The following is a 24,158-nucleotide window of genomic DNA, read 5'->3' as shown; positions in this document are numbered from 1 at the left end:
ACAGATACTTCCGCCAGAAAAGCACCACGCCGCGCCGTGCACCTCCGCCAGGGGAAGAAGGTCCCGCAGGGTAGGGGTACCCGCTCCATCCCCGACCGCAGCCCTGGACCAGGTACACGGAACAGATCCCTCCACCGGAACGCCGTGTCCCTCCGCCAGACACACGAGTCCCCGCTCCCGGGCTCTCCTTCCCCGGCAGCCAGGCCCCGGTGCCGACTCCTCCGCCTCAGGGAGGCCCCGCCGCCGCCTGGATTCTCCGCCTGAAGCGGGACTCGCGACGGCAGGTTCCCTAGAATCCCTCTGTGTCCCTCCGCCCCGGGGAGGACCCTCCGCGCCCCTCTACAATCCTAAAGTCCCTCAGCGACGAGTCACCGCGCCGCGCGCTCTCGCGAGAGTCCACCGCACGGCCCCCCCTCCCCCAGCCCCTCGCCCGCGAGGACGCCTCGCGCGGGCCCCGCGGCGCTCGGTGGCAGGCGGCGCATGCGTGACTGCGGTTCCCAGCGCCCCCCGCGCTCTCCGCGGGCCGAGTGGACGAGGCCGAACGCGAGCAGCCTGCCGCTGCCCCCTGCGAGGCCTGGCTTCGCCCCGCAGCTCTTCTCCCTTCCGGGCGGAACAGTTTTTGCGGCCTTTTCTCGGCGGGCAGCGGTTTCCTGAGGACGGTCGGGGCCGTCGTGGGCCCGAAAGAGCCCGGCGCCGCTCTCGGAATCCGGCGGCCCCAGCGGCACCCCCAGCGGCCTGGACGTGCTGCGGTGACCCGAGCCCGGAACCTGGCGCCGGGCGGGGCCTGCACATCCGGCCCCACCCACTCGGGGACTCGCCTCTCCGCGCCCGACCCGGGAGTAGCGGACACACCCCCTCCCGGCCCGGCTGTCCGCCTCCGCCCAGCCTTTCCTCAGCCTGCTTCATTTTTCTCCCAGTCGTCCAGCCTCCCGGTTTCCGACTTTGCACTAGGAGGGATGCACCCTGGAAAACCACATTGCGCGGTCACATCTTGTTTGGAGAAGAGGCCAGGCTTTTGCATCTTAGAGTATACGTTCACCTTTTCAAGGGCCTGGCATAGATTTGATTAATCAGCCTGGAATACCCTGTTCCTGCCGACCTGGCCGTTTTTAACCTCCGTACCTTATCACACTCCCAGGAACATTAAGCAGGGAGCGCTTGGAGTCTTCTTTGGGTTTGGGTCCCCACCTTGAGCTAGACGTGAAGTTGACCCCTGGGCTGCAGCATGGCTGTCGCCCTCGACTCTCAGATCGACGCGCCCCTGGAGGTTGAGGGATGCCTAATAATGAAGGTGGAAAAGGACCCCGAGTGGGCATCAGAGCCCATTCTGGAAGGATCGGATAGCTCTGAGACCTTCCGCAAATGCTTCAGGCAATTCTGTTATGAGGATGTGACTGGACCCCATGAAGCTTTCAGCAAACTCTGGGAACTTTGCTGCCGGTGGCTGAAGCCAGAAATGCGTTCCAAGGAGCAAATACTTGAGCTGCTGGTGATTGAGCAGTTTCTCACCATTTTACCCGAGAAGATTCAGGCTTGGGCACAGAAGCAGTGTCCGCAAAGTGGAGAGGAAGCGGTGGCCCTGGTAGTGCATTTGGAGAAAGAGACTGGAAGACTAAGACAGCAGGTGAGAGAGGATTTTCCAAATTTTTGTACTTAGAAAAAAGGGAATGGGAAAGGCATGTGGGCAGGGATGTATTGCAGAAAGACGTGCTCTTCAGAGAAAGATAAATGGTACTAATAAAAGACCCTATAAGGGGGTCTTTTCACTTTAAGTGAATCCACTTAAAAGGGGATCAGAATTTCACGTGAAATACAAAAATAAAAGCTTTGGTTGAAATATTATCTTACAATGGAAACCAGACATTATTCACCTAAGCATTTATCGTCATCTTTGGCATAATGTTTGCAACAAAACAATATAAGAGAACAATATGGTTTTGCGTCACAGAGGTTCACTTACGCATTTTGATCAAAAAAGGCTATTCTGTTCCCCCTTTAAAAAAAAAAAAAAAGGACTTCATCCGTTATCCCAGAGCCGTCTCCAAGCGTTTTACTGTTGCACTCAGTGTCTTCTGAAGTGCTCTCATGCCGTCATTTCTGTCACTCTCCTCCAGTCTAACTGCCACATCTTCATTTCTCAGTGGCTTGCATGCTCTTCTAGTTGTTCTTCAACCTCACTTTCATGAACCTCGTGAAATCCTGCAACATTTGCAAGATTTGCAGTTTCACCTTGCATCGGACTTGCATTGTGTAGAGATCTATCAGCAGGTTGCTGTGTTGGTCAGGGATAGACAGATAGATGTGGATATTAATTTTGTAAGTTTTCATATCACTACTGAATATATTCATGTCCTGGTAACTTCTTTGCGAACGTAACAGATATAGAGTCAAATAATATCTATTCTAGCAACAAGGAGGCTCTTTCACTCCTGACAGATTTCCTCCTCTGTTTAGTATTAAAGATTACTCTGGCCAGGCGCGGTGGCTCACATCTGTAATCCCAGCACTTTGGGAGGCCGAGGCATGTTGATCACCTGAGGTCAGGAATTCGAGACCAGCCTGACCAACATAGTGAAACCCCAACTCTACTAAAAAAATATAAAATTAGCCCGTCATGTTGGTGCATGCCTGTAATCCCAGCTACTTGGGAGGCTGAGACAGGAGAATCGCTTGAACCTGGGAGGTGGAGGTTGCAGTGAGCCAAGATCGTGCCGTTGCACTCCAGCCTGGGCAACAAGAGTGAAACTCTGTCTCAGAAAAAAGAACACTGTTCTGTTACCTTACACCCAGACTGCTGGACAGTACTCTCAGCCCAGCGCTCTCAGAGACTCCACTGGGAATGGAGTGGAATTTTCATTCCTTCTCATGTCTCTGTCCTTCTTTGATGTCTTTCCTGGGAGAATTTCGCCCTGATATGGGCCTGTTTTACTCCCTCTTATGGTATTGACTTCATTTCTCAGGTCAGCAGTCCCGTGCACCGGGAGAAGCACGCCCCACTTGGAGCAGCGTGGGAGGTGGCAGACTTGCAGCCAGAGCAGGTGGAGACCCAACCCAGGGCGGTGTCTCGGGAGGAACCTGGAAGCCTCCACTCAGGACACCAGGAACAGCTGAACCGAAAGCGAGAACGTCGGCCCTTACCCAAGAATGGTAAGAGGGAAGACTCGGAGCACGCCCAGTGCAGAGGCTGGGGCAGATTTCCGCAGTGCCCCAACGCTGTGAATGTGCAGTGGAGGGCCTCCTTGATACATATTCAGAATAGGAGAAAGGTTTCATTCACTTCAAGAATTAGGAACATGTGCAATATAAGTGAAAAGGTATCATAAAGGTGGAAACTGAGTCTGGGCAACATGGGAAAACCCAGTCTCTACAAAATCGCAAAAAAAAAAAAAAAAATTAGCCAGGTGTGTTGGCATGCACCTGTGGTCTCAGCTACTCAGGAGGCTGAGTCAGGAGGATTGCTTGAACCCAGGAGGTTGAGGCTGCAGTAAGCCGTGATCACACCACTGTATTCCAGCCTGGGTGACAGAGCGAGACCCTGTCTCAAAAAAAAAAAAAAAAAAGATCCAAACTGGGGAAACTTAGATTGCCTGGGCCAGCTATGAGATCCTGTGGTGGTAAACTCTCCACGGCTGGACACAGTGACTCACATCGTAATCCCAACACTTTGGGAGGCCGAGGCAGGCGGATCTCTTGAAGCCAGGAGTTCAAGACCAGCCTGGGCAAGATAGCGAGACAAACACATTTTCTCTACAAAAAAATAAAATAAGATCTACATTCTACAATCATCATGTGTTTTTCAGTCCTGCCATGTGTATGTGCTCTTGACTGACTATAAATAAGTCAAACAGCTGTTTGAAAGGGAACAAGGCATTTGTGTTCAAAGTTTGACTCACAGGCCATCACAGAAGTGGCATACAAGAGAGATAAACAGTTAAGATTTCACAAGGAAGGGACCACTGACATTCACAGCTGCCCTGCACATTAATGACTCAGGTCAAATGCTAGGAAATGAATACCCTGTCCTTCCCAGTCCACAGTGATCTCTCCATCTCCTGAAGTGTGGCTTCATCTCAGTCTTAAAGAGAGGAATGGAAACATCACTAAACCTGCCGTCAGAAGTCTTCTGTTTATATCTTGTCTCTGCCACCCTCTGTCTGTGATCTTGGGCAAATAATATGAAAAGACGCATGAATGCACAGAGGCTAAGAGCTTAGGCTTTAGAGACAGACAGACCTAGATTCAAAACCTAGCTCTGCCATTTTTTTATCTATGTGGCCTTGGTCAGGATACTTCTCAAACTTTCCATTCTCTCATCTTTATTTTATTTTATTTTATTTTTTCTTTGAGGTGGAGTCTTGTTCCAGGTTAGAGTGCAGTGGCACAATCTCAGCTCACAGCAACCTCCGCCTCCCAGGTTCAAGCAATTCTCGTGCCTCAGTCTCTTGAGTAGCTGGGATTACAGGCGTGTGCCATCATGCCTGGCTAATTTTTGTATTTTTAGTAGAGATGGGGTTTCACCATGTTGACCAGGCTGGTCTTGAACTCCTCACATTAGGTGATCTGCCCGCCTTGGCCTCCCAAAGTGCTGGGATTACAGGCGTGAGCCACCACACCCAGTCCTCTCATCTTTAAGAGGGAAATAGCAAGGCTATTCGTGCAGATTAAATGCGGCAGCATGAAGGAGCCAGTGCATAATAGTGCTCAATAAATGCTAGTTTCCTTTCCCCCAGAATGGCACAATTATTTTTAAACCTCAAGTCTGTCTGATTTACCCAGCCCTTCACTGAGAGGCAAGATTCAGTACTACTATACTGTTTTATGCCTCCCCAAATTTATATTATGATGGAATGCATTGCAAATGTCCATGATTGAGAGAGACAGAGAGAGAGAGAGAGAGGAAGGGAGAAAGGGAAGGGAAGGGAGGGGAAAAGGAAGGCTGGGGAAGGGAAAGGGGGTAGGGAAGGAGGGAAGGTACCACAGCCATAGTCTCACACTGAGACATGAGCGGGACCTGAGCATTGGCATTGGCAGTGCCCTTTCAATCAGATGTGTGCTCTCCAGTTCCCACAGTCCTTACCTGGTCCCCTTCATCCTGTATTTACTTGCTTACCCCCGGAAAGCATTTGAGGCTGTGATCCCAGCTTTAGGGTACTGTGTTTTTGGGGATTGTTGTGAACTCACAGAGAAAATGGTGAATTTATATTTGTTGGTGTTTACGTACTCATCTCTTAAAAAGAGAGACAGCATGAATTAAAGGGTCAAAGCCCAGATTACTAATCGTTTCTTTCTATTCTTACAGCTCAGCCTTCTCCCTGGGTTCCTGCCCTTGCTGATGAATGGAATACCCTAGATCAGGAAGTGACAACCACACGGCTTCCTGCTGGGTCCCAGGTACATTGTAATTGTCTTTTTTTTCTTTGAGATGGAGTCTCACTCTGTCACCCACGGTGGAGTACAGTGGCGCAATCTCAGCTCACTGCAACCACCTCTGCCTCCTGGGTTCAAGCAATTCTCCTGCCTCAGCCTCCTGAGTAGCTGGGACCACAGGTGCATGCCACCACACCTGGCTAAGTTTTAGTATTTTTAGTAGAGACAGGGTTTCACCATGTTGCCTAGGCTGGTCTCAAACTCCTGACTTCAAGTGACCCGCCCGACCCGGCCTCCCAAAGTGCTGGGATTACAGGTGTGAGCTACCATGCCCTGCCATAATTATCTTCTCTGGCCTTCCTTAGTAGGGTGTTTAGGCGCAATGCTTTCTGTGCCTTCACTGTCCTCAAATTTTTATACTCCCGTCAAGAGTATAAAAGTGTATTTCCCCCTTACTCCTTTACTTATACTTACTTTAAATATACTTATACTCCCCACAAGAGTATAAAAGTATATTTCCCCCATTCCTTTACTTATACTTACTTTAAATATAATTACTTTACTTACCTTAAATATACTCCCCACAAGAGTATATTTCCCCCTTATTCCTTTACTTATACTTACTTTAAATATACTTACTTTACTTACTGTAAATATACTTATAGTCGTCACAAGTGTATAAGTATATTTCCCCCTTATTCCTTTTCCTGAAAAGATGGGACCCAGTCTTCTGAGTAATGAGACTCCTTGCTGGATCATCTTGTTTATCTTGTCATCTTATGATTCTTTCTCTTCTGCTTCATTTGGCACAAACTATCCACTTGTTCCTTGATTTCAGTTCTTCTTTAGGGTTCTTCTCTGCCTCATCTATGATTGCTCATCCTTTGAAGACCTGTGCAGTTATCTTGGTAGTCATTGGTGTTAGTGTCATTACAGGAACCAGTGAAAGATGTCCACGTGGCCAGAGGCTTTTCCTACAGAAAGAGTGTGCATCAGATTCCTGCCCAAAGGGACCTCTACCGGGATTTCAGGAAGGAGAATGTTGGGAACGTGGTCTCCCTGGGTAAGGATTCCTTCCCTTTCCAAATATAAGACTTGGAGCTTTCTAATGTATTCATTTCTACTGATTAGAAGATAGGCAGATAGAAATGTTAACACTTAAAGGATCTCTAAGGATTGTCTAGTGTAATCACTTAGCCAGGTTCTCTTCCCTCACCCAGTCCTCCTTCCAGTAAAAAAATAATAATAATAATTTAGTGATTAAAACATTGGAGAGGAGTTACATATGACTATCATATTTGTATTACATAAAATGGTGTAGTACAGTAAATGGTATTATTCCTTAGGAAACTGAGGCTTAGAGAGCTTAAGAAACTTCCCCTGGTCAAAGTAAAGTAAGCAATGTAGCTAGGATTCAAATGACGACATGTTCATCTCTTTTGTATCATAAGCTGGCAAATTCTCAGTTTGCTTTCTGTTCTTAACAGCTCTTTCCTGTTAACCTCACCAAAATGTCTTCAGAAGTTTTTTTTTTAATTAATGAAATATTTTATTAATGAAATATTTTGTTTTCAATAAATACTTACGAAAATATATCTGTACCAATAATTTTCAAATGTGAAGTCACAGATTATTTTTCCCCTTCATGTAATAGAAAAGTAGATTTCAGTCTCTTTTGAGGAGAAAGACATCTTTGACGTGTCTCAGGACCACAAAGCTATAATAAGATATAAGGCTTTTTTTTGCCCACCTACCCTCAACCTCCTTAAGCAAAACAACTCAATTTTATTTCTTTGATATATGTATTTGTGGGTTCCTGTAAGTTTTGTTTGGAAATTAGGTTCTTCTACCAAATTTTTTTCGGCTTTATTGGGGTACAAATAAATTTAATATTTATTTATTAAATATATGTAAATAAGACCAGGCACAGTGGCTCATGCCTGTAATCCCAGCACTTTGGGAAGTCAAAGCAGACAGATCACCTGAGGTCAGGAGTTCAACACCAGCATGACCAACATGGTGAAACCCCATCTGTACTAAAAATACAAAATTAGCTGGACATGGTGGAACATGCCTGTAATCCCAGCTACTTGGGAGGCTGAGGCAGGAGAATAGCTTGAACCCAGGAGGCGGAGATTGCAATGAGCCGAGATCACACCATTGCACTCCAGCATGGGCAACAAGAGCGAAACTCCATCTCAAAAACTATATATATGTATATATATGCAAATAAAATTGTGTATATTTAAGAATGTCATATTGCAACTTGATGATTTTATGTACATATACATTGTAAAATAATTACCACATTTGAGTTAACACATCCATCACCTTACATAGTTATGTATGTGTGTGTTGAGAACACTTAAGATCTACACTCTCAGCAAATTTCAAGTATACACTATAATATTATTAACTGTATATTGGCCAGGTTGGTCTCGAACTCCTGACCTTGTGATCCACCTACCTTGGCCTCCCAAAGTGCTGGGATTACAGGTGTGAGCCACTGCGCCCAGGCTCCTTCTTTTTTATGACTGGCTAGTACTCCATTATATTTTTTTTCCTATATTTTCACATTTTCAATATTCATTCGTCAGCAGGTACTTGGGTTGTTTCCATGTCTGGACTATTGTGAATAATGCTTCATTGAGCACGGGAGTACAGCTATCTCTTCAAGATGCTGATTTTGTCTCCTTGGGATATGTACCATAAGTGGGATTGCTGGATCATATTGTAGTTCTGATTTTTTGAGGAGCCTCCCTAATGTTTTCCATAATGGCTGTACCTGTTTACATTCCCACCAATAGTGCATGACCATTCCCTTTTCTCCACAACCTTGTTATCGTTTGTCTTTTTTTAATTGACAGATAATAATTGTGTATATTTATGGGGTACAATGTGATATTTTGATACATGTTTTCGTTGGGGAGTGATTAAATCAGCTAATTAACATATCCATCACCTCGGCAGAGCATGGTGGCTCATGCCTGTAATCCCAGAACTTTGGGAGGCTGAGGTGGGCAGATCACAAGGTCAGGAGTTCAAGACAAGCCTGGCCAACATAGTAAAACCCCATCTCTACTAAAAATACAAATATTAGCCGGGCGCGGCGGCATGCACCTGTAGTCTCAGCTGCTTGGGAGGCTAAGGCAGGAGAATTGCTTGAACCCAGGAGGCAGAGGTTGCAGTGAGCTGAGATCGTGCCACTGCACTTCAGCCTGAGCGACAGAGCAAGAACTTGTCTCAAAAAAAAAAAAAAATTCATCACCTCACATGCTTATTTTCCCATGGTGAAGATATCTAAAATCTACTCTTTTAGGCCAGTCACAGTGGCTCACGCCTATCATCTCAGCACTTTTGGAGGCCGAGGCAGCCAGATTACCTGAAGTCAGGAGTTTGAGACCAGCCTAGCCAACGTGGCGAAACACCATCTCTACTAAAAATACAAAAATTAGCCAGGTGTGGTGGTGGGTGCCTGTAATCCCAGCTACTTGGGAGTCTGAGGCAGGAGAATCTGTTGAACCCAGGAGGCAGAGACAAGTCAAGATCGTGCCACTGCATTCCAGCCTGGGCTCACTCTGTCTCAAAAATAAAAGAAAATCTACTCTTCTAGCAATTTTGAAATAGACAAAGCATTACTACATATTATAGTCACTATATAATAGATTACTAAATTTATATAATAGATTACTAAAGTTTATTCCTCCCATCTAACTGAAATTTTGTGCCCTTTGATCAAATCTCCACTTTCCCCATCTTCCCTCCTCCTCCCCCAGCTTCTGGTAACCATCTTCTACTCTCTACTTCTATGAGTTGGACTTTTTTAGATACTGCCAAAAAAGTGAGGTCATGTGATATATGTCTTTTCTGTGCCTGGCTTACCTTAGTTAACATAATGTTCTCCATGTTCGTCCATGTTGTTGCAAAAGGCAGAATTTTCTTCTTTTTTAAGGCGGAATAATATTCCTTTGTGTATATAGACCACATTTTCTTTATCCATTCAGCCTCCTGGTTGCTTCCGTATCTTAGCTGTATGTGAATAATGCTGCAGTGAACATGGTAGTGCCTCTTTGGCCTACTGATTTTAATATTTTTGCATATATACCCAGTAGCAGGATTGCTGGATCATATGGTAATTCTATTTTTAGTTCTCTATGGAACCTCTATACTGTTTTCCATAATGACTCTTCCCAATTCACAGCTCTGCCAACAGTATTCAGAGGTTTCATTTTCTTCTCACCAACACTTCTTATTTTTGTCTCATTGATGATAGCCATTCTGAAAGGTATGAAATGATATCTCATTGTGGCTTTGATTTGCATTTCCCTGATGATTAGCAATGTTGAGCACCTTTTCATGTACCTATCTTCCATTTGTATGTCTTCTTTGGGAAGAAGTCCATTCATATCCTTGGCTTATTTTTTAATGAGATTATTTGTTTGGTTTGTTGTTGTTATTTTGCTATTGAATTGTAGGAGTTCCTTATATATTTTAGATATTGACCCCTTAGCAAATGAGTGGTTTGCAAATCTTTTTTTCTATTCCATAGATTTTTTCGTCACTTTGTTGACTGTTTCTGTTGTTGTTGTTGTTTTGGATTAGATTTTTTTTTTTTTTTTTTTTTTTTTTTTTTTTTTTTGCTGTATAGAAGCTTTGTAGTTTGATGTAGTCCCACTCATTTACTTTTACTTTCATTGCCTGTGCTTTGATGTCATATCCAAAACAATTATTGCCCAGACCAGTGTCAAGGAGCTTTGTCCCCTGTGTTTTCTTCTAGGAGATTTATGGTTTCAGGTCTTATATTTAAGGCTTAATCCATTTTGAGTTCATTTTTGTGAGTCGTGTAAGACAGGGGTCCAGTTTCACTCTTTTGTATCTGGATATCCAGTTTTCCGAGCACCATTTGTTGAAAAGATGACCTTTTCCCAGTGATGTGTTCTTGGCACTCTGTCAAAGATTATTTAGCTATACATGTGTGGACTTCCTTCTATGCTCTCTATTCTGTTCTACTGGTCTTTGTGTCTGTTTTCATACCAGTACCATACTGTTTTGATTACTGTGGCTTTGTAATATAGTTTAACAAAAAATTCTTGGCTTCTTATCTCTTATAGTCCCAGTGCCTATATATGTATGTATGTTATGTATGTTGGGGTGGGCATGGAGGGGAATGTGGGGAAAAGATACACTTTATTTTACAAGTAACAAATACTGAGTAGGAGCATACCCTGAACCTAACACAACACTGGCTACTGAGAGAGAATCAAAGGTTAAAAATATATATTCTTACCCTTAAAGGTTTTCCTGTAAGAACTAGCTAGGAAAAGAAATGGTACATATATGAGAAGTAAAATGATCGTGTAAGTTAGTAGATGTTTGTACCAAGGAAGTCATGTAAAAATAAATGTGCAATGTCACAGCTGAGGAAGGTTTGGGTGTGAACAAGTGGCCCAGGAGAGCATGTGACAGCAGAAGATTGAGGCATGCAGTAATGACTTCTATGTCTACCATGAAATATGTTTATTTTACTGTAGGAAGTGCAGTGTCTACATCTAACAAGATAACCCGGTTGGAACAGAGAAAGGAGCCATGGACTCTAGGTCTGCATTCCTCTAACAAGAGAAGTATCCTACGAAGCAACTACGTCAAGGAAAAGTCAGTTCATGCTATTCAGGTCCCTGCAAGGAGTGCAGGAAAAACATGGAGAGAGCAGCAGCAGTGGGGTTTAGAAGATGAAAAGATAGCAGGTGTGCATTGGAGCTATGAGGAAACAAAGACTTTCCTGGCAATTCTCAAAGAGTCTCGCTTTTATGAAACACTTCAGGCCTGTCCCCGAAATAGCCAAGTGTATGGTGCTGTGGCTGAATGGTTGCGAGAATGTGGCTTCCTTAGAACCCCAGAACAGTGTCGAACCAAGTTCAAAAGTCTCCAGAAAAGCTATCGAAAGGTGAGAAATGGCCACATGCTAGAACCCTGCGCCTTCTTTGAGGACATGGATGCTTTGTTGAACCCTGCAGCCCGTGCTCCGTCCACTGATAAACCAAAGGAGATGATACCTGTCCCCAGACTGAAGAGAATTGCCATCAGTGCTAAGGAACACATCAGCTTGGTGGAGGAGGAGGAAGCTGCAGAAGATTCTGATGGTGATGAAATAGGCATCGAATTTATCCGCAAGTCTGAAATCCATGGTGCCCCTGTCTTGTTTCAGAACCTCAGTGGTAAGAATTGTGCTTTGTTTCTCTGGTAGGAAAACAGATGTGTGATCTTGTGGAAAAAGGAGTAGACCAGAAGTGGCCAAACCCGGGGGGTGCTGTCACGCACACCTCACCACTTTCACTGTGGTGTGGCCACATCACTGAAGTACTCTCAGGTGCTTGCTGCTGCCCCCATTGCAGTCAGAGTAACAGCTCCAAGTGGCCGTGGAGGAGTCGTTTTCACTTTAGAGCACAGCATGGATTTTGAGTGTTTGGGTCCTTGTGGAAGGAAGACAAATGGAGTTACAGGGTTCTAAGGATCTTGTATTATCTGATAATTGGCATAAAGCAATCAATTATATTGCATTATAAGTCAAGCATGCATTATTACGTTATCTAAAATAACCAGTACAAAATTTTGTAACAGTTTCAACAGGTTTTCATTAAAAATAAAATAAACATTTTTTGTGTAATATAAAAGAAGACAAAGGAGAGAAAAAAGAATACAAAATAGATGAGTCAGATGGAAAAAAATAAGATATAAATCCAAATATATAATTAATTACAAACTTAAAGAACTAAGATTATCAGACATTAATTGCTTATAAGAGATCCACCTTAAATATAATACAGAGACATTAAAATTAAAAAGGCAGACAGATACACCATGCAAAAGAGAGCTGGTGTTAAATATTTTGTGACTGAGACATGCAGAATTAAATCGCCAATTAATAACTGTGTGACAGTAGACACATCACGTAACTACTTTGAGCTTCAATTTTCTCATCCGTAAAATATGGCTAAGAATACCTCATAGGGTTGTTATTAGTGTTAAATAGGATAATATAAATGAAGGCACTGTGAAAATGCTAAAATATAATACAGCATTGCCTGGTATCACTGTTATTAGTAATGTTTCTTTACTACAGCTAGAGATAAATTCTTTTTTTTTTTTTTCCGAGACGGTGTCTCACTCTGTCACCCAGGCTGGAGTGCAGTGGCGCAATCTCGGCTCACTGCAACCTCCTCCTCCTGGGTGAGTTCAAGCAATTCTCCTGCCTCAGCCTCCTAAGTAGCTGGGATTACAGGCACCCACCACCATGCCTGGCTAATTTTTATATTTTTAGTAGAGACAGGGTTTCACCATGTTGGTCAGGCTGGTCTCAAACTCCCAACCTCAAATGATCCACCCACCTCGGCCTCCCAAAGTGCTGGGATTACAGGCATGAGCCACCGCACCCAGCCTATAAATTCTTACATAGAATGGAAAACTAAATCAGGCTAGGGAATGTATCCATGACTAAACCCATTCAAAAGAAATATCTGGCTGGATGTGGTGGTTCATACCTGTAATTCTAGCACTTCAGGAGACTGAGATGGGAGGATCCCTTGAGGCCAGGAGTTTGAGAGCAGCTGGGCAACACAGCGAGACTCCGTCTTTACAAAAAATAAAACAATTAGCCAGACGTGGTGGCACACTCCTGTAGTCCCAGCTACTCAGGAGGCTGAAGCGAGAGGATCGCTTGAGCCCTGGAGTTCAAGGCTTCAGTGAGCCATGATTGTGCCACTGCAGTCCAGCCTGGGCAACAGACTGAGATTCTGTCTCAAAAAATAAAAAATAAACATCTGCTAAGATGGGAAGATGCATTATGCCTAGACAGGTCTCACCAATCTGAAAATCCATCAACATGAGGCTGGGACTCTTGGGGTGGTCTCAAATATGGGAATCCAGTCATAGGCCTGGAAGAAACCACCTAGTAAGATAGAGGATAGAGATTTTTCCTACAATAGATTACAAAACATACAAAAAGCATGTTTTACAAATTATATTTAGATATGCCCTGAAAAGTTTTATTCTGCTATAAATGCAGAACATAGTCTTGTCTTACAGATCATTTCATCTCAAAGTAGAGGATTCAATGACATCCAAAAACTACTCTGAACATAGTTCTGCTCCTCAAGGAAGACTGCTTACAGAAGTGGTAGGAAATTTGAGGGGGAAAGTTCCTATTGGAAATTCTAGTCATTATTGTTAACCACTTTGGAAAGAGACTTCTAGAGAACTAAATCATTTAGTTAATCACCATAGCAATGGCAGATTTGGGGGACTGCATTTTTTTTCTTCCAAATAAGCTTTGAGATTAGTTTACCGATTTCAATTTTAAAAATCTGAATGGGATTTTGACTATAGATTCATATGAGAAATGATATCTGTACAACTTGAGTCTTCCTATTCATAAACAGTGTCTTGTCATTTTTTCTAGTTGTATGATATTACACATTTTGATATAGACCTTCTCATTTCTTGCAAAGCTTATTCCTAGGCATATGTAGTTCTTGTTGCCACTGTGAATGGGATTTTTTTTTACCTCTACATTTCTTAATGTATATAGTATAGAGGCTACAGACTCCTTTTCTTTGTTACATTATGAACTTTATCCCCAAATGGCAGGCGTGCACTGGGGCTATGAAGAAACCAAGACTTTTCTTGATATCCTCCGTGAGACTCGGTTTTATGAAGCGCTTCAAGCCTGTCATCGGAAGAGCAAATTGTATGGGGCTGTAGCTGAACAGCTTCGAGAGTGCGGCTTCCTCCGGACACCAGAACAGTGCCGAACCAAGTTCAAAAGCCTTCAGAAGAGTTACCGCAAGGTGAAAAATGGCCACGTGCTAGAGTCCTGCGCGTTCTACAAGGAGATGGATGCCCTGATTAACTCTCGGGCATCTGCTCCTTCCCCCAGCACCCCAGAGGAAGTCCCATCACCTTCAAGGCAAGAAAGAGGGGGTATTGAGGTTGAACCCCAGGAACCTACAGGCTGGGAACCTGAAGAGACCTCACAGGAGGCAGTAATAGAAGACTCTTGCAGTGAGAGAATGAGCGAGGAGGAAATTGTGCAAGAGCCAGAGTTCCAGGGACCTCCAGGTCTACTGCAGAGCCCAAATGGTAAGGTGCAAAACCAAGGAGTTTTGGTGCAAAACCAAGGAGTTTTAGTCCAAAAGAGGAATAAGTGTGATTTACTGAAAAATCAGTAGATCTTGCACATAGCTCATGAATATTCCTTCATTCAAGAAATATTTGAGTGCCTGTGCTACTTGAAGAACAGGGGATATAGCAGTGATGTTCTTGGCATGGTGGCTCACACCTGTAACCCTAGCAGTTTGGGAGGTTGAGGCGGGTGGATCACCTGGGGTCAGGAGTTCAAGACCAGCCTGGCCAACATGGCGAAACCCTGTCTCTACTGAAAATACAAAAATTAGCTGGGTGTGGTGGCGGGCACCTGTAATCCCAGCTACTCAGGAGGCTGAGGCAGGAGAATCACTTGAAACCTGGGAGGCGCAGGTTGCAGTGAGCCGAGATCGTGCCATTGCACTCCAGCCTGGGTGATAGAGTGAGACTCCATCTGAAAAAAACAAAGTTCCTGTTCTCATGGTGCTTCTATTCAAAGGAGGAACTCACGTTAGAGAGATCGTGCCATTGCACTCCAGCCTGGGTGATAGAGTGAGACTCCATCTGAAAAAAACAAAGTTCCTGTTCTCATGGTGCTTCTATTCAAAGGAGGAACTCACGTTAGAGTGACTCAGTCCTTGGGTTCTCAGCCTTGGTTTTTGTTGGTATGGGTCAGACAGTGTTTTGTATCTCCTGGAAGTACCGTGGGGAAGAAAAACTTGGAATTACACATGAGAAAAAACTTGGATGAGGAAAGTGTTTCAGTAAGCACAAAAGAAGAATATCTTATGGTTATATGGGGTGTGCAAGACAAAAAAGATAGGCAGAGACTAAATAAAAGACTTTATTCTGGTCCTGAGCTCCACCTGCATGTTTCCCACTGACTTACGCCCTCGTGGGCCTGTCACTAGTAACTCAGGTTTAAGATGTTCAAAACTAACTTCACCATCTTCCTTACCACACCACGGCTCTTCCCTGTGGGCTCCCGCCCTCATCCAGACTATCACGTCTATCTGTCCCCTCTTCAGTTACCATTAGCCACTGTCTAGTTTAGTCTTCTCTCTCTCTTGCCTAGACTGTTGTAAAAGCCTCCAAACCAGTTTTCTCCACCCACACTTTTATTAAGGTTTCACAGCCATTTTTGATCTGAGCTCATCTTACTCTTCTAGTCTACATGTCAGCATTTTCCTTCCTCAACTCTGCTTATTCAGAGCGGAACTACTGGCTATTTCCTACATGCACCTCAAGCTCTTTCACATCCAAACTTTAGCTTGCGATGTTCCCTCCACCTTGGATGTCCTTGGCTCTACATATCTCCATGTCCAAATTCTCTCTCACCTCCCATACTTTGTCTGTCTCTGCCTTATGGCACTGAACACTTTGTATATAAGATCTCCCAGACATGGTGAGCTCCTGAAGGACAGGAGCTCCGTCTTCCCATAACACTAGATTAAGCCCCCGGCAATCAGTTGAATATGCAGGGTAATTCAGGACTAGTTTATTGAAGCAAGTGACTCTAGCTTAGTATATATATGGGAAATTATAGTATGAAGGCTTGAATTAAGTCCTGTAGAACCCTGGCTTTGATAACTGGAAACAAAGTCCTTGTGAATCTTGTTTTTAAAGTGAGCTCCAAACCTATCATCAAATTATCAAGCTTTCTCTGAGCCAACTCCTAGGCTGTGACTTCCTTCAAATCCCAGAACAATGTTGAACTCAATCAGAAAACTTCAAAAGAAGTACTGACAGGCCAGGTGTGGTGGCCCACACCTGTAATCCTAACACTTTGGGAGGCCAAGGTGGGAGGATCGCTTGAGCACAGGAGTTTGAGACTAGCCTGGGCAACATACACCCCATCTCTACAAAAAATAAAAAATTAGCTGGGAGTGGTGGTGTGCACCTGTAATCCCAGCAACTTCTGGGGTTGAGGTGGGAGGATCACTTGATCCTGGGAGGTCAAGGCTGCAGTGAGCTATGATCATGCCACTGCACTCCAGCCTGGGTGACAAAAAAAAGTACTAATAAGTGAAAGATGGAATTGTTAGGGCTTTTTACTTAAGTGTCTAGATTGATTGATGGCTGCCCTCCTCTCCCCGTCCCATGCCACAGCCTCCACACTTGGGATTGAGAGTTATCTGTGGTTTCTACTGAATGTGTGGAAGGAAAGTAATGTTGAAACTGGCAGTAGAAACAAGGCAGGAGAGCAGATGCTTAAGAACAAGGATTAACCTGAATTGGGCCTAAGTTGCACAGCTTGTGAAATGTTTATGGATGAAATAACGTGATGTCTGGAATTGGCTTCAAAGTAGTCTGGATGGAGGGGGCAGGGAGTATGTGGGAGTGGAAATGAAATGAGATTGGCCATGAATAGGTCACAGTTAAAGGTAGGTAAGTGGTTTGTGGGAGTTCATTATACATACTGTTCTCCAGACTTTTCTGTGTTTGAATTTTCCATAAGTTAATACAAAAGTCACACAGTTAATAACTCACCAAGATGGGACCAGACTCAGAGCCGTGTAATTCCAAAACTTGTCTCTGTTCACCATGTCATGCTCTCTGTCCAGAAAACTTAACAGAAAATCTGGATCCAAGATGTAGTGAACGTGGGATGTAGGTGAAAAGAGTGAGAAAATAATCCAATTTGGGTAACAGTGAGAATTAAGATTTCATTTAGTGTGGTTTATGGGACAGCCTGAAAAACAAAGTGAGAAGAACATTTGAAAAGAAACAGGTACCCTTGGGTGGGATATGATTAGATATGTAGAGGAATTTAGTTCCTCAAGTCCCTCGAGGAACCTGGACTTAGTCAGAATCTAATCTAGAGATCAGTGTGGTGTAGTGTGCTTTAGTATAGAGGTGAAATTATGAAAATAGGATGAATTCGAGTGGAACCTCAGGGAGATAAGCCAGGTTGCCCCCTTGTTAATCGGGATATGGATGGGGAATGATGGCTTGGATTATAATGCAGAAAACATTTCTGAAGGCCTACTCTGTACTGGCTGTTATTGGCCTGTTTATGAATGGAAAGAAATATAGCAGAATGAATCAGGGAAGAGTCACAGGATCTGAGGTTAGAGAAGTGTATGGAAAGCAAGCGGATCAAGCCTTGCAAGCCAGGTGGTTTATGGTTAATATCAGACTTGTATAAAATTTGTATTGTCTTTCATTTTTTCAGATTTTGAAATCGGAAGTAGCATCAAGGAGGATCCAACACAGATAGTATATAAGGACATGGAACAGCATAGGGCATTAATAGAAAAGTCCAAAAGAGTTGTTTCCCAGAGTACCGACCCCAGCAAATATCGCAAAAGGGAATGCATCTCAGGAAGACAATGGGAAAATCTTCAAGGAATTAGACAGGGAAAGCCGATGTCTCAGCCTAGAGATTTAGGGAAAGCCGTTGTGCATCAGAGGCCTTTTGTGGGGAAGAGACCCTACAGACTTCTCAAATATGGAGAAAGCTTTGGAAGGAGCACTCGTCTGATGTGCCGGATGACCCACCACAAGGAGAATCCTTACAAGTGTGGTGTCTGTGGGAAGTGCTTTGGTAGAAGCAGGAGCCTGATCAGACACCAAAGAATCCACACAGGCGAAAAACCTTTTAAATGTCTTGACTGTGGAAAAAGCTTTAATGACTCCTCAAATTTTGGTGCCCACCAGAGAATCCACACAGGAGAGAAACCCTACAGATGCGGAGAGTGTGGAAAATGCTTTAGTCAGAGCTCTAGTCTTATTATACATCAGAGAACGCACACCGGTGAGAAGCCCTATCAGTGTGGAGAGTGTGGGAAAAGTTTCACCAACAGTTCTCATTTCAGCGCCCACCGGAGAGTTCACACTGGGGAGAATCCCTACAAATGTGTGGACTGTGAAAAAAGTTTCAATAACTGTACGAGATTTCGAGAACATCGGAGAATACACACTGGAGAGAAGCCCTATGGTTGTGCCCAGTGTGGCAAACGTTTCAGTAAGAGTTCTGTTCTTACCAAACATCGGGAAGTTCATGTGAGAGAAAAGCCTCTGCCACACCCTCCATCTCTGTATTGCCCTGAGAACCCACATAAGGGAAAGACTGATGAATTTAGGAAAACTTTTTGATGATGATCTTCTCTTCCTAAATGCCCCCTTAGCCATTTTACCCTAATCTCATTCTTGGAAGCAATCTTTTCTTAGCTATGAAGTGTAATTTCCAAGATAAACTTGAGAATATAAATAAACTAAACACTTTCATCCTGTTCTCACCTCTGCCTCTAACTTCATCAGTCTGTTCCTCCTCTTCTGTGTGTCTCAGCTTCTCCTTTAAGAATGTGGAGAAGATACATTGTCCGAGTTCAGAATGAAATACCCTTCAGTACATTGAGGCCACTGCAACTGGATTGCTAAGTTCGGCAACATTCAAGATCTTCCATATGGGTGAGAGTTGTCTTCAAGGATATAAAAAACGCCAAAAGTTTTTTTGTTGTTATTACCTACTCCGTGAGATCGTGGATGCAGCTTGATAACAGATTTTCACATTTAGATAGAACTTTGAGGAGTCTGATCAGAACTACATCAAATCCATCTTGGTTTTGAAGAGATCCACAAAAGAAGAGTGAAGATTTTATAGCTTTCCTCAGAAGTCTGTTACAGTGTACCTTTTTTTTTTTTTTTTGTCAAGAAGTTGATCCAAATAGCTAGGGCAGAATCCCTGTATTGTCACTGAAATCCTGTTACTAATGCCTTGCCCTCCATGGAGGTGAGAAGCAATTGATCACCCCTCATCCTTTTCTGTACCCGAAGACTTAAATCCCCTGGCTGCTGCTTCTCCAGCCTATAAGTAATCCCAGGTCCTCCTACTGTTTCTCATAGCCCTGCACTTGCCTCTCAGTTGCTCTGGGTGCTCCTGCCGGCCTCTTCTGAACTACCATGCCCTCCTCAGATAACATAGGAGGCCTGCTCGTGGTGTGTCTCACTAAAGCAAAGTAGGATTTCAGATGCGTTCTAGTTCTATCCTCTAACTTCTCTGGCTCTTATCTAGAACATGACTGGCATGTTGGCATATTTCGTACCTCCCACCCCCGCGCTGCAGTATAATAATAGTGTTTCTAAAACTTTAAGGGGATAGGGAAGAGGTAATAGACACCTGAAGCATTTCTAAGACCAGTTGGACTCCTTTGGCCTGCTGTCGATCAGATAGCCACCTCAGCTTAGACCAGCGCTCTCAGGTCTGGCTGTTTAATCTCCCAGTCTCTTTTCCTGAGGCTTCTAGTCCCTTTTCACCGCATCAGAAACCTAACTGTAGTGTACCAAGTAACTTAACACAACTCTAGAGCTCACTGGGTGAAAAGTGGGAACATTTATAAAAACTTCAATCCAGAAATCCAGAACACCGTTTTTGTTTTCCTCATTTACTTGTTTTGTCTGAAAAATCTCTTTGAGAACCCCCGGCAGTAACCCAGTAAACACTGAAGGAAAAGTTCTGATGGGGGATGGTTAATTGACTTTTGAAGTTACAGATGAAACCCAGAGATTTGATTTTCCATGGCCAGTTGCTTCAGGATGGAGTCAGTGGCGTTTATTCCCTTAGTATGTAGGTGACCCAGGGTGGCTTTGCTTTGGCAAGGGAGAAGTCACAAGTTTAATGGGAAGGGAACCGGAGTTAGGGCTGTTTGTGGGTGATTATTTTGCTCTTCTCTCTCCCTTTCTTTGTCAAATGCTCTTATTTGAAGCCATCTGGAAATGATATTTTTCCTTTTGGTATGTTTCAATCTTTTGAAACTTGTTCAGCAAAGTACCTAGGAGGGTAGGCACTGTAGAAAGAAATCTAATTTATGGTGCCAGAATAGGGTGTGGCCTGTTGGAAGGCAGGTGACTCAGGTAAACATTGATAAATGTTTCTGATATACGTTTGTTGGAAATATTATCACTGTTCACATCTCAATAGGTTGATTTTTCTGTGTTGTCCAAGTTATAGATTTCTAATGCTAAGTACAGTTCCATGTTGGTAGTGTGCGTAGCACAGTAAGATGTTTGTGGTGCCAGTGGGCTTGTGTTTATATTGTGTAGATGTTCTGGAATTCCAGCTCTAGAGAAGATGTACATTAATAGAAATCACCACTTAGTAATATGTACACAGGATTGATATTATGTGGAAGCATGATTCAGGAAAGTAGATGACTTATTCATAAATATGAAGCACTGTTACATGTAAGGCCATGTTCTAGCCACAGTGAATGATACAAAAAGGAAGGAAGGGGCATGGTGCCTGGGCTCAAGGAACTCACAGTTTGATAGAGGAAGCATCACAGCAAAAGTTGGGGCCACTTACACCATGGCCGTTACAGAAGGCCAGGAGCTCAGTCATGAGAACATCACCTTCCCCTGCAGAAGAGTTGCGCTAAGTTGCCCAGAATCATATTCTGTACCTTCATCTCTCAACCTTCCCCAGTGGCAGGAAAGGGTCAAGCAAGACCCATTCCCTCTCTAGTGGGACAAACTGATTCTGTTTAACTCTCATATGCCTGGGAGCAAGCTGAGGTGGAATTTGGGTTCCCCTACCTCTACTCCTAATTGTAAATGGGCTGTCTAGACATGTGTTACATTAATTTGATGAACTTTGTTCTGAAGAAATGGAAGGTCTCCCCCCCATTTTAGACCAACACTGCTTGTCTTCCTGCATTTTATTTGTTTTCACCTGGTACATGTAAGTCAAAATGAATAATCATGTTCTGGCCAATGTGTCTTTTAGATCACATAACATTGCCTTTATGAAGATTCATAGAAAAAGGTTTTTTTATCTAAATCTCAGTACCAAGGAAAGCTCTGATCCTAAGCGCAGTATGTATACACACACACGTCTACGTGTGTGTAGATCTGTATGTATGTATTACAAACACTGTGATTTTTGTAACTTAAGCTGCTTTTTCTCTCTTTGTTCTGGCTGCTGGAAAGTTCAACAAAACTTACAGCCCACCTCAACCAACTACCCCAACCTATATTTATTTAATTTCGTCTTATTTCCTTGTAAATTGTGTCAAATCCTGTTTTTGAAAAGCAGCATAGACTGACAACTTTTCACTATCATCTTATCGAAGGCATTTTGGAAACTGGGGTCGTATGTCCCACCTAGGCTTGCTTTGTTACTGCCACAAATACCTCCAGTTCTTACCAGTGATGTTATTATGCATTCAACCTAATTCATTCATCTGGAAAGAAACAGTTTTTTAAAAAGGGAAACCTCACACATAAATGGCTCAGGGCAGCCTGGCCTTGGTGGAATGAGCATGAGACCGGAAGCTGAAAGAAGCAAGTTTTAATCTTGTCACTAAATGAGTGTTGTTTGACACATCATAGCCTCTCTGGGCCTCGGCTCCTCATCTGAAGAGAAGTTGAACTTAACTGCTGAGTTGCTCTGGCTCTAATGTTTCATGAGGCTGTGGAGCGTGATATAGACGCGGAAGAGGTTAGAAGACCAGGCTGCCGGCCCAGCTCTCCTGTGCCTGCCGCATCTGGCCATACCAAATCCATCGCATGCTTCAGGAAAGGGAGGGGATGCTGTGACAGCAAACTCAGCCCAGGAGCTTGTTGGGGAAGGAGAAAGGGCAAGTCCCTCGTGGTCCACAGCAGGCAGCCCCCCAAGCACCTCGATAACCAGTGGCAGGTAGGCTGAAGTGAAGGAAGCCTCTGTCAGGAGGTCTGACGCCCAGTGACAGACAAGACAGCTGTGAGGGAGCTGGGGCAGCCCTGGCTAAAGGAATGTCTGAGTAACTTGTGAAACTGGAAGCCTCTGCCTCTGAATGCATTCCAAGACCTGGTGCAAATGGATGTCCATTCATTGTTTTGTATCAGTGTTCACTTAGATGTCTTCTTGAAAACTTGTTTGTGGAATAAATGTCTAAAATAAATGGCTCCCACTGGTTTCTGCCATAATTTGAAGGGCGTCATTCTATTAAGAGAAAATATAATGTACCAAGAAGTTGATAAAAGCTGATCTTACCAGCCAATGAAAAGAATTCCAGTCTCATTCTAGTTCAGTGCTGTCCCCCACAAGTAGCAGGGGTCTTTTGTGAGTCCACAGCTGTGTGCAGCAGTCCTCTGGTGGTTGTCCCTGCCATTGTCCCAGTAATGGTCATCTCCAGTGCTAGGAGGGAATTAATTAGCCTTGGATACACGTGCTGCCTGTGTTTCTGAGGCACTCCCCCATAGCCTAATGGTGGAAGAAGTCTTAAAAGTTTCTTCGAAGATAGAGTAACAGGAGAGACAAAACTTTACTCTTTTAGGGTCTCAGGCTAGGCCTGAGGATTAAAGTAACACAAAACAGATAAACAAGAGAAAAGCATACACGGGAGTCTCCACAAGAAATGAAGACCCGGCCAGGCGCCGTGGGTCATGCCTGTAATCCCAGCATTTTGGGAGGCCGAGGCGGGTGGATCACGAGGTCAGGAGATCGAGACCATCCTGGCTAACATGGTGAAACCCCGTCTCTACTAAAAATACAAAAAAAATTAGCCAGGCGTAGTGGCAGGCGCCTGTAGTCCCAGCTACTCCGGAGGCTAAGGCAGGAGAATGGCGTGAACCGAGGAGGCGGAGCTTGCAGTGAGCTGAGATCACGCCACTGTGCTCCAGCCTGGGTGACAGAGCGAGACTCCATCTCAAAAAAAAAGAAAAGAAAAGAAATGAAGACCCAAAGAAGTAGCAAAACCTAACTGTATTATGGATTGAACAAAGAGTCAGTTGTGAAAAAGTACCTAAAATATATGGGAAGACCAAAGGAAGATAAGGATTATTTTAACAAGGTCTGTACAGATTCCCTCGGCCTTGCCTCCCCATCTTGTGATAAGAACGTTTCTTTCTTCCCAGGACAGGGAGGGCGTCTTTCACTTGGGGGTTCAACTCCTGCTTTCAGGGAGTAAAAGAGGAGTGAGAGTGCCCTGTGGCACCTGCTGTTTCTCAAGTGCCTTTAACTCAAGATAATCGTTATTCCCAAAAGTGGCACATATGGGGGTGGCACCTTCTGTCATCCTTGAGCGTTGCTTTTGATTGAAAATTTTGGCATACAGGAAGTGTTCCAGTGGCTTCCACTTAGCTCTTCCTACCATAACTCCAGCTCCATGGGTTGTAAAGGCAGGGTAGAGATTTTAGCACTTGCTGAGGCACTATTTCCAACTACACCATCAGGAACTGTAGAGAGAACTATAGGATGCGTTCCAAGAGCCAGTCCACCTAAACATGAGGTCGATTCCAGACAAAGTATCTGTCACATGGACTTGATAAGCCTCTGCTCTATGCAGCGTGCTTCAATGGGACCCAGAGACCTCAGGAGGTGTAGCTGCTCAGAGCCAGTGTCTGCAGAGTATCCATAACTAGAAGAGTCCCCCTGTATTTTCCTTGAGTAAATGGCCACAAACCTTTTTGGCGAAAGCCAAGATAAAAGCTCATTATCTTCACAGGCCGAATTCCATCAGGGTTCTTCCGCAGGGTTACCGGACCTCCCATTCCTTCACAGAGACTTAAGTCTGTGAACTCACTCAGGTCTGGGAATTGGATGAGAGACTTTAAGTCTCTGAGGGGAAAAAAAATCTCTAAGGATTACAAATTTTCAATTCCTAAAAATCAGTTGAGGCAATTAGACATTAAGGGAGGAGAATGAATGCTTTGTGTTCCAAGCACTAAAA

The 24,158-nt window shown here is 44.0% G+C and overlaps 1 protein-coding gene across 1 annotated transcript; it reads left to right on the top strand.

Annotated features, from left to right (window-relative positions):
* Nucleotides 1-12: 12 nt before the first annotated feature.
* On the top strand, nucleotides 13-22,392 carry ZKSCAN2 (zinc finger with KRAB and SCAN domains 2). Its single transcript, XM_001165098.7, has 7 exons — nucleotides 13-1,624; nucleotides 2,961-3,147; nucleotides 5,300-5,391; nucleotides 6,304-6,430; nucleotides 10,899-11,582; nucleotides 14,011-14,502; nucleotides 17,681-22,392. The coding sequence occupies exons 1-7, from the start codon at nucleotides 1,226-1,228 to the stop codon at nucleotides 18,601-18,603; spliced, it is 2,904 nt and encodes a 967-aa protein (XP_001165098.1). The 5' UTR covers nucleotides 13-1,225; the 3' UTR covers nucleotides 18,604-22,392.
* The last annotated feature ends 1,766 nt before the right edge of the window (nucleotides 22,393-24,158 follow it).

The sequence above is a fragment of the Pan troglodytes genome, chromosome 18, assembly GCF_028858775.2.
Source record: "Pan troglodytes isolate AG18354 chromosome 18, NHGRI_mPanTro3-v2.0_pri, whole genome shotgun sequence".
Taxonomy (NCBI): Eukaryota; Metazoa; Chordata; class Mammalia; order Primates; family Hominidae; genus Pan; species Pan troglodytes.
Note: the sequence above shows the minus strand (reverse complement) of the source record. Positions and strands in the feature narration are given on the sequence as shown.

Coding starts and splice junctions, on each gene's coding strand:
- ZKSCAN2 (XM_001165098.7), top strand. CDS start 1,226: ATGGCTGTCGCCCTCGACTCTCAGATCGACGCGCCCCTGGAGGTTGAG. Junction 5,392..6,303: donor GGCTTCCTGCTGGGTCCCAG/GTACATTGTAAT, acceptor GTGTCATTACAG/GAACCAGTGAAAGATGTCCA. Junction 11,583..14,010: donor CTTGTTTCAGAACCTCAGTG/GTAAGAATTGTG, acceptor CCCAAATGGCAG/GCGTGCACTGGGGCTATGAA.